Here is a 14,622-nt window from a genome sequence, read left to right as displayed (position 1 = left end):
GACCTAATAAGTTTCTTATTTAGGGATAAATAACTGTCATGAAAATTGATGAAGTATAAATAAGTCTATTAAGATAATATTTAGTGATATAATTACATGGACCAACTTTTCATTCCATTTGATGATCTATGAACAGTCTATAACCAATTAATGGAAATGTCCAGCCATTCATTTAATACATTTTCAACAAGATGAAGGATTACTTGTCACTTTAATTAAGTGTCCTATTTGCTAAACTCTAAAGCTAATTAACTATACAAGTAGGCCTCCTCCTGTTCATTATAAATATACATTTGGCAGCTGGATTATATATAGAGGAAAAAATTATTATGAATTTGGCCAACCATTTGATGATGTCTGTTCACTTGATTGCTCCTCCTTTCTTTTAGCTCTAAGCCTCGCCTGAACCAACTTTTCCGATGAAACAGCTTCCTGAATACTCTGCCGAGCCTTCTTACAGAGTTCATCAAGTGCAAGCATTGGGAATGGCTCTTCAATAAGAACACCCACCTTCAATTATCATAATTAGACAAAACATTTATCAGCTAATAAGCTATATATGTGGTGCTCAAGAGCAGAGAAAGAGAGAAGAGACCTCTTCGATGCAGAAAAGTGAAGCTGCGCTTATGAAAGTAGCTGGAACGACGATCCAGTTGCAATCATCCCATAGTATAATAGGAAGAGTAAGATGCCAAAGGACTAGAAATCTAGAGGTTAAGCGAGTATAGGAAAGAGGTATTGGTATTCCTATCAACTGCTCACAAACACCAATTCCTTCATGTAAGTAACTCATATTTGATTCCTGCCCATACATAATTTATGTGGTTAAGACCTCAAGAAAACTATAAAAGATCAGAACTTAGTCAGACACATATTTAGAATTTGCTGGTTCACATTTGGATGCCAAATACAAAGTGTTTCAAAATGGAACCAAATTTGGGAACATTTTTTTCTCATCTAGGTCTGAATCCAGTTGGGATTTGTTTTGGAACTGGGGTGCATCTTAATCCAAAACACCTATAAAAAGGTGTCTAGCTCAAAAAAATGGCTTTGAGAGGTTTACACTATTCAAATTCCGCGGTAATTGGACAATTCGGATGGATTGTCGTCAAGATGTGTTTGAAGATTACGCTACGCGACTTCCAATATATCTAATCAAAGTGTACAAAAATGTTGTTTTTCAAATGAACTCTACTTCACTTTCTGGAGCTTGATCTGAGTTTTAAAAAGTGGCAAAAAGTTATGTTTTCATGAAGTTACGTTCGCGATTACTTCACTTTTTCAAATGTTATGTTCGAGATACCGTAGCTCAAGTGGCAAAAAATAGTCTTACCTACGAAACCAAAGATTTCATGTTCTAGCCACACAGAAATAAACCCGGGTCACAAAAAAAAAAGTTATGTTTCATAATATTATCTCATGTAAATCAGCATTCATTCAAGATATTTGACAAAAATAATGTTTCAAAGGAAAATAACTGATAACATAAGCAAGGCAGAAAACCCATTAAGGTAGCTCAAGTGACATGAGTTGTGCTTAAATTGTAGGTTGATTCTCCCTTAAAACACTTTTAAGTTGAAGTGAGGAGTGATCATGACTGAATATATATATGCAAGGAAGAAACTTACCAACAAATTCCTTTTGGAATCCTCAACATTCAATAACTGAATAGATTGAGAGATGAATTCAATAATGCAGCGAGGAGAATGGTTCGATTTCAAAACTACATCCAAATCATCAACTTCGAGTATACCTTGTAAATCTTTCTCAATATTCGAACCATGAATCAGATGACACTGCATACAAAAGAAACCATTTTCAGTTCACAAATCATCATCTTTACACACACTAAAAATTCTAAATCAGATCAAATTTCAACCTTGAGTGCTACTGGGTAAGCAATAATATACTCTAAAAGTGTCTTCTTCATCAAAGAATCACTTGAACAACTCGCCATCACTTGTCTAGCAAAATGATTAGTCCCAACAATCACCTTTATCCAAGCTTTCCTCCCTTCTTCCAACCTTGAATAAGAAGCCTCCGTTCTGAAAACCAGTAACAGAGCCAGAGCCGGCGCCGTCAGCTGATAAGGCAACGACGAAGCTCTCAAAACAGGTAAAAACTCAGGTAGCAAGTGCATTGACACGGCGGTGTTATAGCTAGCAACGAAGGCGGCGACTGTAGTCAGGACAAAAACAGGAGGAACTAGAGACAGGATGACACGAGAAGAGAGGCTTGATAAAAGATGTCGAATGTGTCTGGTCGAGCTTCTGTGTTCTACCCAATCGTCGTGGTTGTATAAGGGACGGTTTTGTTTCATTCGATTCTCTTTAACGCTGTCGGCCCAGTCTGGAATGGTGCGGATGATGGAGATTAGAGAAAAGGGTTGATCTGAAGATTGGGATTGTTGAGAAGAGAGGATTTTGAGTGAAGGTTTGGTTAGAATGGATGGGTGTAAACGTTTGAGGGTGAGATGAAAAGGGAAAGGTGGTGATGATGATGATAAGTTGAAAGGTGAAGTTGTATTGATGGTGCATTTGGGCTTTGTCATTGCTGGGATGAACTAGGGTTTGGGTTTGGATTTGGGAAGACTGAAGAGAGAGTGTGAGAGAGAGAAGAAATGTACAGGGGACATGAATCATGATTCTTGTTCAGACAAAGGTGGGGTGAGGAATAAGGCCTGGTTTGATTGCAGCATTATCTGGATGGAAAAGGCAGCTATTATTTTCAACATTATTACCATTATTTAATTAGGTTGTTTTGAATAAAAATAAAATTTAGAAATATTAAAGGAATAAAATTTACTCTATTCTCTTGTGAACTCCTCAAAAGTGTTTAATTTTAGGATATTTGTATATTGGATGTTGTTTTTATTGGTGCAATGTAAACAACTCAATTTATGCTATATCGAATTTAACGATTCGGTTAGTTAGTTGGCTTTGTGATGATCAAAACACCAAATGAACGATCAATCATGGTTAAAATTTTAATATATAATTATATCTAAATGACTAACACCTTTTCGCCACACAATCTATAACGACTAATCATAACGCACCATTTTTCATGCATGACAGACGATATATGCATAAAAACTGTGCGTTATGGTTAGTCATTATAGAATGTGTTGTGAAGTGGTGGAGACGACACCTCATTTGCTTTTACATTGCAAATGAGTCACTACGATTTGATGCCTACTTTGGAATATGATTGACATTTAATGAGTGATGTTTGAGTCAATCGTCGCTTGTTGGGATATCTGGATAAAAATCGAGAGCTCGATCGAATTGAGTCGATGAGTCTCATTCCGATTACTTTCTGGTGAACTATTTGACTTGAAATGAATAGTATGTCATTCAGTGATCGCGGTCGACCGATTCATTTATTCCACAACGCTATTATTTAATGATTAGATCATCTCCAACCGAACGCCAAACACAAACGCAAACGCAAATTCTGCTCTAATCGGACGACAAACGCAATCCCATAATGGGAATTCACACCCCCTCCAAAAAAAACTCATATATGCAGTATCACTATTCATTTACACCATTTTGGCCATTTTTAAAAAATGACCCTTAGACTTATTTTTTTATTTTTTTTTTAATAACTTTTAATTTCTATTCATATAAATTAATTCTTAAACTTATATTTTTTATTTTTAAGATAGAAAATTATAATATTTTTTAAATGTATAATTAAATTATTAAATTTATTATACTTGAAATTTTATCTAATTTATTTTATATTTTTACGTTATATTTGATAACTTAAATTTTATAAATTATAAATTTCTAATTATAAATGATACAAATAAACATAGAAATTACTTAATAAATTTGTTTTAATATAATAAGTTTGTTTATTTAAATGTATTATTGAATTATTTTGTTGTTTATGAATTATTGATATATATACTTAATTTTATTTTAATATTATTAAATTAATTGAAAAAGATTGGGGTTAAATATGTAAAATTGATAAATATAAAAAAGTTAGTGTAACTAAGAATATTCTTTTGGTTTAAAAATGAGTTTTTGGGTTGGAAATGAATTACTGGTTTGATGTGACATTTACTGCATTTTGGGTTTGAGAATAAGTTTGTGGGTTGGAGATGGTCTTAGAGAGATCACTTCTGAAAAACCGGTGGAGACGGTCGATGAAGTCATTGATATTTTTTCAGATCTCCAAACTCATCAAAGATTGATTTTATGTTATGTTTATTTGTTGGTGAATATTTTTTGTTTATATTTCATTGTTATTCCTCAATGGTTAATCTCGTTGTGTTTTGTGAGAAGACAAACACTTGTGTTTTTATTGTTTTTGTCGTTATGCTTAAACAACTATTATTTATATATAAAAAAGTGATACTAAACAATTTTTTTTAATAATTGTTTTTTATTATTGAATTACAATGTAAAAATAATTGTTATTTATTTTTCAAGCAAATATACATATTATATACTTGTTTTTTAAATGTATAATTGTATTATTTAATAATAATTTATGACTAAAAATAAAAAAATCTATTAAATCAATTTTCTAATTTACCAATAAATGAAATCGAAGTCTCAAACCGATTTGAGCAGATTAATTTTACATTTTGATGTACAAAGCGAACGATTTGAATCGTTTACATCTCTAGAGATCTCTTCTTTTACTATAATTTTAAAAATAAAAAATTAGTGTATACTTTTGCTCAATGCCCATACCATATTTAATTTTTTTTATGATTTGCACAAATTCAATACCCAACTCGTAAAAATGAAAAAATTTTGGGATGTTTTGGAGAAATTTGATGAAATGACCCTAAGAAAGGGGTTAAATGCGCTGGTCACCAGCGCATAAATTAAATTGTGTTGGTAATCACTTGAAATTTTTTTGACGAAAATACCCTATTCGTGTTACGCGAAGAGGAGGATCGTCACTCGCAGGGAATGCATGTGAAAAGTCAAGATTGATCGTGCCCTTTGCGTGACGATCATGCATTTCACATGATGATCCTACCCTTTCGCGTGACGATCATGCCACTTTGCGTGACGATCATGCCCCTTCGCGTGACAATCATGCCCATTCGCGTGACGATCCAGCTCCAGCCCCTTCGCGTGACGATCATGTCCATTCGCGTGACGATCCAGCCCCTTTACGTGACGATCTTACCCTTCGCTTGAGACGTAGGTAATTTTGTTATAATACTTTAAACTGGTCATTTGCATAATTTAATTTAAATCTAGGTCACCTGCGCATTTAAAACTATCTTAGATCAATTCCTCAAATTTCTCTATTTTGATCTAAATATCTAATAGAACAATTTACTTAAAAAAAAGAAAAAAAAGAAAGACAATTTGGTCGGAATCTTATTAATTTTATATCTTATTAAAGAAAGAAAACAAAAGACGAGTGTAGCAAAAGGAGTTGAATCATCGGACATAAATGAGCACGCCCAAGTTTCATCATCATCATCAAGCTATTTGAGGGCGAGTCTGTACTCTTTTAATATAATAAAGATCTCTCCTTTGGCTACTTGTTTGAAGTAAGGGAGCATCCATGGAAGAACCTAAGCCCGCTCAAACCCCTGCTCAAACTCAAATCCCAGATTCTAAACCAGATCCAGATTCCAACATACCCCAAAATCAAACCCTCCCTCAATCTCAACCTCCGATGCCGGCGCCGCCATCAACCCTTCCTCCTCAAAGCAAGAAGAGACCCCTTAACCAAAACATTCAAGACTCGCCGTACTACAAGATGCGACTCATTGTTAAAGACCTTCGTCCCCATTTCATCGAGGTATATTACTAGACCTAGCTGATTTTGCTATAAGGGTTTTCAGATCTATCACTATATATACTGTAATTTGTTACATTGATGAACACTTTTTGTGGGTTTTTCCTGTATCCTTGTTTTTCAATTCAACACTGAAATGTTGGCATAACAAGAACTGCTATTGAATCGAGATGCTGTAGTTCTGATAAACTTCAAAGGAATTTACTTGAAAGTAGCTATTTAGTAACTGTATTCTTTGAATTAAGATACTGTAATTCCCTTTTAGATATTTGCAATAGATAATGTAGTATTTGCGGTTTTATGTTCTTCATGGAGCATTGATTCATATAATTGTGTGATGTGTTCATGTATTGATCTTAATGTTTCTATGTGTTTCCAGATGCGTTGATTATCTAAATTGTCTGATTTTGTGTGTGTTTCTTGAAGGTACTGAAAACGTCTGACTTCCAGAAATGCGATGCAGCCCGTAAGATTCAAGAACGTAAGATTTTGCAATGAAATTGTTCTTTATTCTGCATACTCTTGAAGACTATTTTTCTACTGTTTCTCATTTGAGGTTAAATCAGATTAGGGTTTCGAATAACTGTTTGGTTTGTTCCTATAGTTGGGTTGTTTCTAGGTGAGGAACACGATATACTTTCTAGTTTTTTCTTTATTTGATTAAGTTTGTATTAATAGAGTTGATGTAAATGCGACTTATAAATACAAACAATGTCTATACTATGCCAAGATTTGAACATGTTCTAGGAACATTAGTCTAAATTACCCACGTTTTGAATAAGTAAAAATACTTAGTTTTTGGGTTAGTTTTGATTCAGATTATTCGCTGCTTATTTGCTAATTGCTTGTGTGCGTTTGATAGCTTGGAGATTATTCGCATTGCTGTTGTGGGTGTGTTTGATATGCATAATCGATCAGCTTGTTTAAAGTTTTTCAGCTTATTCGCTAAAATTGTTTTGAGCTTGTTTGATTCAGCTCATTCGCATTAGTTTACTTATTTATAATGAGCTGATTTAGAACCAGATATCTTCTTTGTCTTTTATCTGGTGGATGAGATCGTATTACTGTTTGAGAATAATTGTGTGATTTGATTATCTGTGATTTTCAGAGATGAAGATTCTGATGGGTTTTTACAAAGAGATGATAGCAGAGCCAGCAGTCTCTTCTTCTTTGGAGAATTCTAATAATGGCAGACCAGTTAAAGACACCCCAAATGGCCAAGACATTCAGCCAGACAGAAAATTTGTGAAACCTAGTAAAGACAGGGCTGTTCCAACAGGAAACACAAACGAGAGACAATTGTCGTCAGAAGATGGTAAAAACAATGTGGGATTTTTCGTGGGAGGATCAGCTTTCGGTTGGAATTTCACCTCTTCTTTTGGGAATAGCGAACCTGTGTATTATGGAAGAACAAAGGAAGCATATAGGGCCGCTAAGGTGATAGTTGATGATAAGGCTGCACCGCCGTCATCATCATCGTGATCTATATTGTAACCCCTGTATGGTCTTCAAATCCTTAGTTTGCTTTATAATAAGCAAAACTTAAACTCAGCTGAAACTATTGAGGATATGGGCACTTTATATTGACCCTTTTGCGTTGATCTAATATTTTGTAATGTCAAATTTATAAGCGATCATGGCGATGCGTAATGCAAACTGGTTTTCGACACTTTAGGTTTAGGATTTACAAGTTGAGCCAACATTCCATCCACATATGCCTTTGGTCCTGATAATTTTTCTTGTTGCTTTGGTGGTTCTTTTTGTTTTTAGAACCAGAGATTATTTCTTGAAGAAAACTAGTACAAATTAATTTTTTTTAGGGCCGTGATAGGGAGGCCGATGCTGGGCCTCCGACCATACAGCGAATCCTACGTGGCTGCCATGTGTGCTTTGCCAGCGTGTAAAAAAAAGCCACATAGATTCGCTTTATGATTTAACCGCACGGAACTACTTTCTCTCTTTTCTCTATCCTCTCCAAGACAACTTTTCTTGTAAACCCTAGAATAGATTCAGTTCTTCCGGAGAACCTTATCGACGGCGGCCGGGATATAACTCGATATAAATACATTTCGACGGTGGCTGCTCCGGAGAACCATATCGACGGTGGTCGGGTAACTCCATATGACTACTATGTTTTGATACTGTGTTTTTTCATCGTTATCTTTTCATCGTTATCCTCACTTTATCTTCAGATCAATACAACTTTATATTGACATTGTTCGGGTAATCCATATGACTACTATGTTTTGATATTGTGTTTTTTCATCGTTATCTTTAATCGTTATCCTCCCTTTATCTTCAGATCAATACAACTTTATATTGACATTGTTATATTGAGCTCAATACATCATTATATTGATCTCAATACACGAATATATTGAGCTCAATACACGGATATATTGAGCTCAATACACGGTTATATTGAGCTCAATACACATATATATTGATCTAAATACACTATTATATTGAGCTCAATACACGGTTATATTGAGCTCAATACACATATATATTGATCTAAATACACTATTATATTGAGCTCAATACACCTTTATATTGAGCTCTTTGACTCGTTATATTGTGTTAGTTGATTTGTTATATTGAGCTCATTTACTCGTTATATAGAGCTCATTGCCTAGTTATATTGATGTAATATATTTAACTAATTGCCTTGTTAAATTTTGTTATAGAAAAAAATGCGGGATGAACCAACAGATGCGCAACAATTCAATGACCCAGCTACTATACCACAAACAATAGTCTTCACTCAATTCTCTTTTACCACATTATTGTAGTTATATTGAGCTTATTTCAGCGTTATATTGAGATCATTGACTCATTATATTGTACTTATTGTTTCGTTATATTGAGATTATTGACTCGTTATATTGTACTTATTGCTTCGTTATATTGAGCTCATTTACTCGTTATATTGTACTTGTTGCTTCGTTATATTGAGCTGATTGCCTCATTATATAGATCTCAAATAAATGATTTGACTATGCATTGTACATCATCCTCGTCAATAACCATATTTTGATGGTTGCTCAGACTCAGGGAACACGTCAGTTTATCGAAGTGTTCAAACAAATACATTGCAATTGAGGATGGCAATTTGGAGACACGTAAGGAAAGGAGAGAGCCGAAGCCGATGTCCTTGACAGGTTGCTTCTGGAGGTCCGACAGTCCATTCACGAGTTTACATAGGCCTTGAGGAGAAGTGCGGATGTTTGGAATCGTTGTTTTCGGCAATCTTCTTTTTTTGACAATTTCGAACTGAAAAAATGACAAAGGTGAACGTTCCATATAACTATTTATTACAATCCATATATCTACCTATTATGCTCCATATAACTACATATTATACTCCATACAACCACTTATAACGCTTCATATAACTACTAATTACGCTTCATATAACTACTTAGTACGCTTCATATAACTATATTTTACGCTCAATATAACTAGTTATTACGAAATATAACACGCAAAAGATAACTTACCTTCTAAAATCTTGGTTGTCAACATCGTTGGTCTTCCTCTTTCGTGTCTTCGGGATGGTCTTCCTCTTTCGTGCATTCGGAGTCGTTACAATGTCGAAATTAGGGGGGACGGTAGATGGGATGTTGATATCGGTAGCAGAATCCATTGATCTTAGAGAATAGATAGCAAGAAGCGATTGGATATTGGAGAATACGTACGGCGAGAATATAAGAGGAGGCGAGGGGCTTCCACAGCGAGACGGATAACAAGTGGCGGCAAGAAGAGATTGATGGAAATGGTTGAGCGCTTCCACGACGAGACAGAAAATACCTCACGGCTCGACTAGGGTTTACACAGGAGGGAGCGAGAAGAGATATTAATGAGAGAGAATCAATGGTTAGACTGACGGCTCGACTAGGGTTTACACAGGAGGGAGCAGAAGAGAGAGTAATGAGAGAGAAGGGCAGGCGAAAAGTCACAGATTAAATCTATTTAATTTTTTTAATTCAAAAAATCCAGCGTGGCAATGCCACGTAGATTCGCTCTACGATCGGAGCCCCACCCTCGGCCCCTAAATCATTATTCTTTTTTTTAATAGTTGATGAAGCAATTTTGGTGTACTTATTGCTTCGTGCACTATTAAGGTTCTTAAATTATTCTTTATTTGATTAGGTATAAGCTCTAAACTTTTAAAATTTTAATTTTGAGTAATTAAAATGTACTAAGAAAGTGTCACATTCACTCGCAATAAAGACATTGTTGCAGTTTATAGGCTAGTTTCATATGTAACTTGCATTAATCTTTTTGATTGCCAAGAACACAAAGCATTTTCACATCAATCCATTATTATAATAACACCATTTTTTCGACAATAAAAGTGGTTATTACAAACAATAACATTCTCGCAATTTGCCTCATCAGAGCATGCTATCGGTCCTAGCTGGCAATCGACGAAAGAAATTGATTGGAGCCGACGGAAGCTTATGCCGAAACCTCGGATGCCTCATGACATAAAATCCCGCAAAAGCAGCCAACAATTGAAAAGGAGTAGTGTAGAACACAATAGCCGAAACCAAACAAAACGCGATGAACATAACAGTCGCTCTTGGGTCTCGCCAACTCAGCAATGCCTGCACCCTCTCTCCCTGGGAGGCTATATCTCCGACCACGGTTTGAATCCTTCCAGCAATGCTCCTCAACCGATCGTACCTAAATCGAACAAACTCTGCATTTCTCGAGGTAGGAAACGTGTCGAATTCCTCGTCCAACTCGTCTGGAACCACCATGTCCGCGCACGATATCCTCGTGTCCATGTGTGGAGGGTATTTTGGTCGGTAACGATAATTCCATATCCCGATCATAAACATGTAGAGAAATGCGGTTGGGAAAATCAGCTCGGGGAAACACACAAGCATAATGTAGAGAACGTGAACTAGACTGGTCGTGATCGGGTTCTTCCACAGGCAAATTTCCCCGAACCATTTCGCAACTGCGAACAATCCGTTGAAAACCGATATTAGACGATAGAAATTTGCCTTGGACCTCCTCATGCTCCATAGATGGGAATTTGCATCTGTCATGTATTCGATAACCTCCTTCTTGAGAGGAGGTTCTGCCCTGCCGAGCCTGGCTGCTACTATTTTGACTGCTTGGACACGAAGCGTGTCGAGCTGAGTAACACTCAGCGGGCGAACGTAATGCATTTTTGGAAGTAACGGTTTCGTGTATATCGACATCATGTTGACTACCGACGGGGAAGTGAATCGAATCGCCAAATGCAATTCCCCCATCTTCTTGACTCCCGAAGGGTGAAGGACGAGTAATGGGTAAGAATGCGTGTAAACCCTACCAGTTTCGAGTGTCGAAACTCTGATCCTTACCTTCCCGATTTTCTTGTCCTTCTCATGCCCGTTTTCGGTTTCAGATACACCTATCGAGCTATTGTCGAAGACCGCAACCGTGAGAACGGTCGCAGTATCGAAAACCTCCCACGTGTATTGTTCGTTATACTTCGGATTCAAATTGTCGATAATTGATCGCGTCCTTACCCACTTGTGACCGTACTTCGCGACGCAATAGGTGTCCGACGTGCCCCGATCGCCTCGTTGCTTCATCGGGAGGAGTCCATTAATGTTCAAAATACCAAGCTCCAAGATTCCCACGGAGGGTTTCCAAAGTTGTTTAGCCGTTGGTCGGAGATCACTGCTATAATGAGTCGACTCGTCCAAAACGTGATATCCCCCCTCGAGGCTAACACGCAGGTGAAGCCGACTCGCGAACTTATCCTTAACATGCTCCGACTCATAAGATAGATTATACCAACGAGTTGGAACCATTCTATCATCGAGAAGCCTATCAACCGTGCTTAAAGGAAGGATAACCTTTCCGAGAGTTTCATCCTTGTTTGAACCAACAAGATCTTCAACATGAAGAATCAAATGATCATCAAAAGGTTCGGCAGCAACAAACATAAGATCTTCATTCCAAATTGCACTCATTGTACTAGTTTGGACATTTCTCGTCTTTAAAACCTGGTTACCAATTTGCGCCTTCACATAAACGTTGGGTAAACGCGACTTCTCGTGAGGAACCAAGTCCTGCGCCTCAATCACATTCACCCTAACGTACCATAATCTAGGAGAAACGTAGACTTTCGATCGACATTGTGCTGCCGCAGAAGAATTCTCAAACGAATTACCAACCGCATCCGAATGGATCGCGTTTGGAAAAGCCTCGTCAGCTTGCGTTCCCATCCATACAGCCATCATGAGTTCACCCTGTTTCTTCTTCTCCCCTTTCTTGTTTTGAAGGCGATACCATTCCGGAGCCAACGGACTATCTGGTGGAACTCGAGTTGGAACCTCGTTAAGATCAAACCTCAAAAACCCGACACAGTCATCCTTAACTGTGTCTTTGTCTTTAACCCTAACTTCCAAAACCGAAGATTGCAAATTCTCCTTCGAGAACGCAAACACTTCGTTCCACTCCGGATCAGATGTCTTCTCGTAGTGCCGAGTGATTCCTTTGTAGTTACCGACTCTAACTTCCACGAAAGGATCAAGCCCGCCAGTTAAGTCCTTGTTTGGTAAATTGTGTGCCTTAACCACACGTGCATAAAGGAAATGCATAGGCTCAACTAGATCGTAAGTGCCCGTGATCGGTTTATCCGAACGAATCACACGACCCCCGACAATCCTTCCAGCTCCAAGAATCGGGTTAGTTTCCTTAAGACTAAAGTCAGCAAATTGGTAAGATGATGGACCCGAGAACATGTTTGCTTGTGGATAAGATTGCAGTTGAGGTTGAGATTGAGGTTTCTGTTGAGATTGCGTTTGAGGTTGTTGAGATTCGGTTTTATTAGGAAGGTGATGAAACGTGTGTTTTGATTCTTTTGGCTCCTTTTTGTTGCTAGTGAAAGCTGCTGAGAGATAGGAAAAAACATGTCTAGTGGTATCTTGAACCGAAGTTGCGGTTGATCGGATGGATGAGGCAGAAGTGGCAACCGGAAGAGGAGGAGATTCAATGGCAGGAAGTGGAATGGAAGATTTGATTGAAGGGTCGTTTATTTGAAACACTTTCAAACCAATTTCGCCTGTAACATGCGAGAAAACGCCCCGTTTCTCGAGTGGGTAATATTGAACGACAGAATCGGGATAAGGAACAATTGAAGTCCCGTTGATTTTGACTTTACCGAGGAAAGAATCTTTGTTGTTGTTGTAGAGATACACATCGAGGACAAGAGCACGAATGTTTTCAGGGTCGTTTACACTGAAATAGAAAGTTTCATTCCAAACAGGGTTAAGGTCTTTCTCTTTAACAGTTGTGTTGAATCTTTGGTTCTCTAAATGGAGCTCAACAAAGGCGTTTGAAGAACCTTGACCATCTTTTGCCATGAGGTTTCGAGCACCTATAACCTCAACTCCGATCTTTAAATCGCTCATTTCTGATCAAATCATAAGAAAAAGAGCAACATTAGCATGGTTAGGATGAAACCCACCATGTTCTTTTTATAGATTCCTGAATAGGAATCAAGAACATTCTTTCAAAATCAACTAGGTCATTTTCTGGTATAGTTTAAAGTTAGGAATCAAGTAACAAAAGTGGGTTTTTGATCTAAAAGGAAGAACAGTAACCAAAAGATGAGATTATTCGATTCTGATTATGCTTCCGAAAGAAACCCTCAAAAAGTTCCACAACTTTAAGGAAAAAAAGAAAGGATTTTTAACAATTCTAGCAAGAAATTTCTGGAAATTTCACATAACCGTTGAACCAGAGCTGATTCAGACAGAAATTTTGATGAAAAATAAAAGCATCAGTGAAACAGAACATGTAATGGAGGAGTTGGAAGAGGACGATTACCTTAAGTAGAGTTGATCGATTTCAGAGAACTGTCAATCTTCTTCTTCTTCAGAGAGAAATATGGTAACGATCGAAGTGGGTCTTCTTTTTGCAAAGAATAGGGTTTTTTCAAGGAAATAAGCTCCACCAAGAATGAATGTTTCTGCGATGTTTCAGAGAGAGAGAGAAAAGACAGAAAAAAACACGTTGGTCGGAAAATGGAGGAGAAAGTCAGTAGGATAAATGTCCAAACACTACTACTGGTTCTAATAAGTCAGTCATACCTAAATTAATAAAATAAATGTTGAAGATGGAATTTTGGGAATGGAAAGAGTTAAAAAATAAAATAAATAAAATAAATAAATAAAAATAAAAAAGAGAATTTTTTTTTCACCAATTAAATTATTTACTTCCACGTTATTTTTTTCAATTAAATTTTATTTCTCCAATCATTTCTCACAAAATTTCAAAAATATCTCCATTTAAATATTAATAAGTTATAATTATTTGGAAATTTCTTTAGTAATTAATGCGTTTTAGAATGATTTGAGACTGAATTTGAATTGTAACGAATATGACTGGTTTGAAATATAGTAGTTTTAACTATTTTAGATTTTATCAAATAAATAAAACGTGAATAAAATTATTATAGACATCTTGAACGTGTTTAGAGAAATATTTGAAAGAATTCAAAAATAAATAAATTTTATTTTATTTTTCATAAAATTTTTAAACAACTTTAACTTTGAAATTAAGTATTTTTCTATTTTATTTTATCAATTTGAATGTATTTACATTTTAAATTAAGTATTTTTTTTTAGATATATTCATTTCAAACTATCAAAATGAAGGTTGAATGTTTTAAAATTATGTAATTTGCGAGAATAATTGAAAAAAAAAATCAATAGGATACAATAATTTATTCTTTTAAAAGAAAATCTCAAATTATAAAAATTATAATAGTTTAAATGGTTAGAATTTCATAAATCAAATCAATTACACTCAAATAGGAATTAGACC

At 36.0% G+C, this 14,622-nt stretch overlaps 3 protein-coding genes across 3 annotated transcripts; 1 reads left to right on the top strand and 2 right to left on the bottom strand.

Moving 5' to 3' along the window:
* Positions 1-49: 49 nt before the first annotated feature.
* On the bottom strand, positions 50-2,665 carry LOC124919544 (UPF0187 protein At3g61320, chloroplastic-like). Its single transcript, XM_047459804.1, has 4 exons — positions 1,880-2,665; positions 1,629-1,796; positions 596-802; positions 50-510 (listed from the first exon to the last, which is right to left on the bottom strand). Exons 1-4 carry the CDS (start codon positions 2,549-2,551, stop codon positions 328-330), a joined length of 1,230 nt encoding a protein of 409 aa, XP_047315760.1. The 5' UTR covers positions 2,552-2,665; the 3' UTR covers positions 50-327.
* A 2,735-nt stretch (positions 2,666-5,400) lies between these two features.
* LOC124922812 lies at positions 5,401-7,594 on the top strand. The gene is made up of 3 exons (XM_047463524.1): positions 5,401-5,787; positions 6,211-6,265; positions 6,893-7,594. The coding sequence occupies exons 1-3, from the start codon at positions 5,548-5,550 to the stop codon at positions 7,264-7,266; spliced, it is 669 nt and encodes a 222-aa protein (XP_047319480.1). The 5' UTR covers positions 5,401-5,547; the 3' UTR covers positions 7,267-7,594.
* Positions 7,595-10,087: 2,493 nt separating this feature from the next.
* Positions 10,088-13,838, bottom strand: LOC124919543 (FT-interacting protein 3-like). The gene is made up of 2 exons (XM_047459803.1): positions 13,624-13,838; positions 10,088-13,207 (listed from the first exon to the last, which is right to left on the bottom strand). Exon 2 carries the CDS (start codon positions 13,203-13,205, stop codon positions 10,182-10,184), a length of 3,024 nt encoding a protein of 1,007 aa, XP_047315759.1. The 5' UTR covers positions 13,206-13,207; positions 13,624-13,838; the 3' UTR covers positions 10,088-10,181.
* Positions 13,839-14,622: the final 784 nt, after the last annotated feature.

The sequence above is a fragment of the Impatiens glandulifera genome, chromosome 1, assembly GCF_907164915.1.
Source record: "Impatiens glandulifera chromosome 1, dImpGla2.1, whole genome shotgun sequence".
Taxonomy (NCBI): domain Eukaryota; kingdom Viridiplantae; phylum Streptophyta; class Magnoliopsida; order Ericales; family Balsaminaceae; genus Impatiens; species Impatiens glandulifera.
Note: the sequence above shows the minus strand (reverse complement) of the source record. Positions and strands in the feature narration are given on the sequence as shown.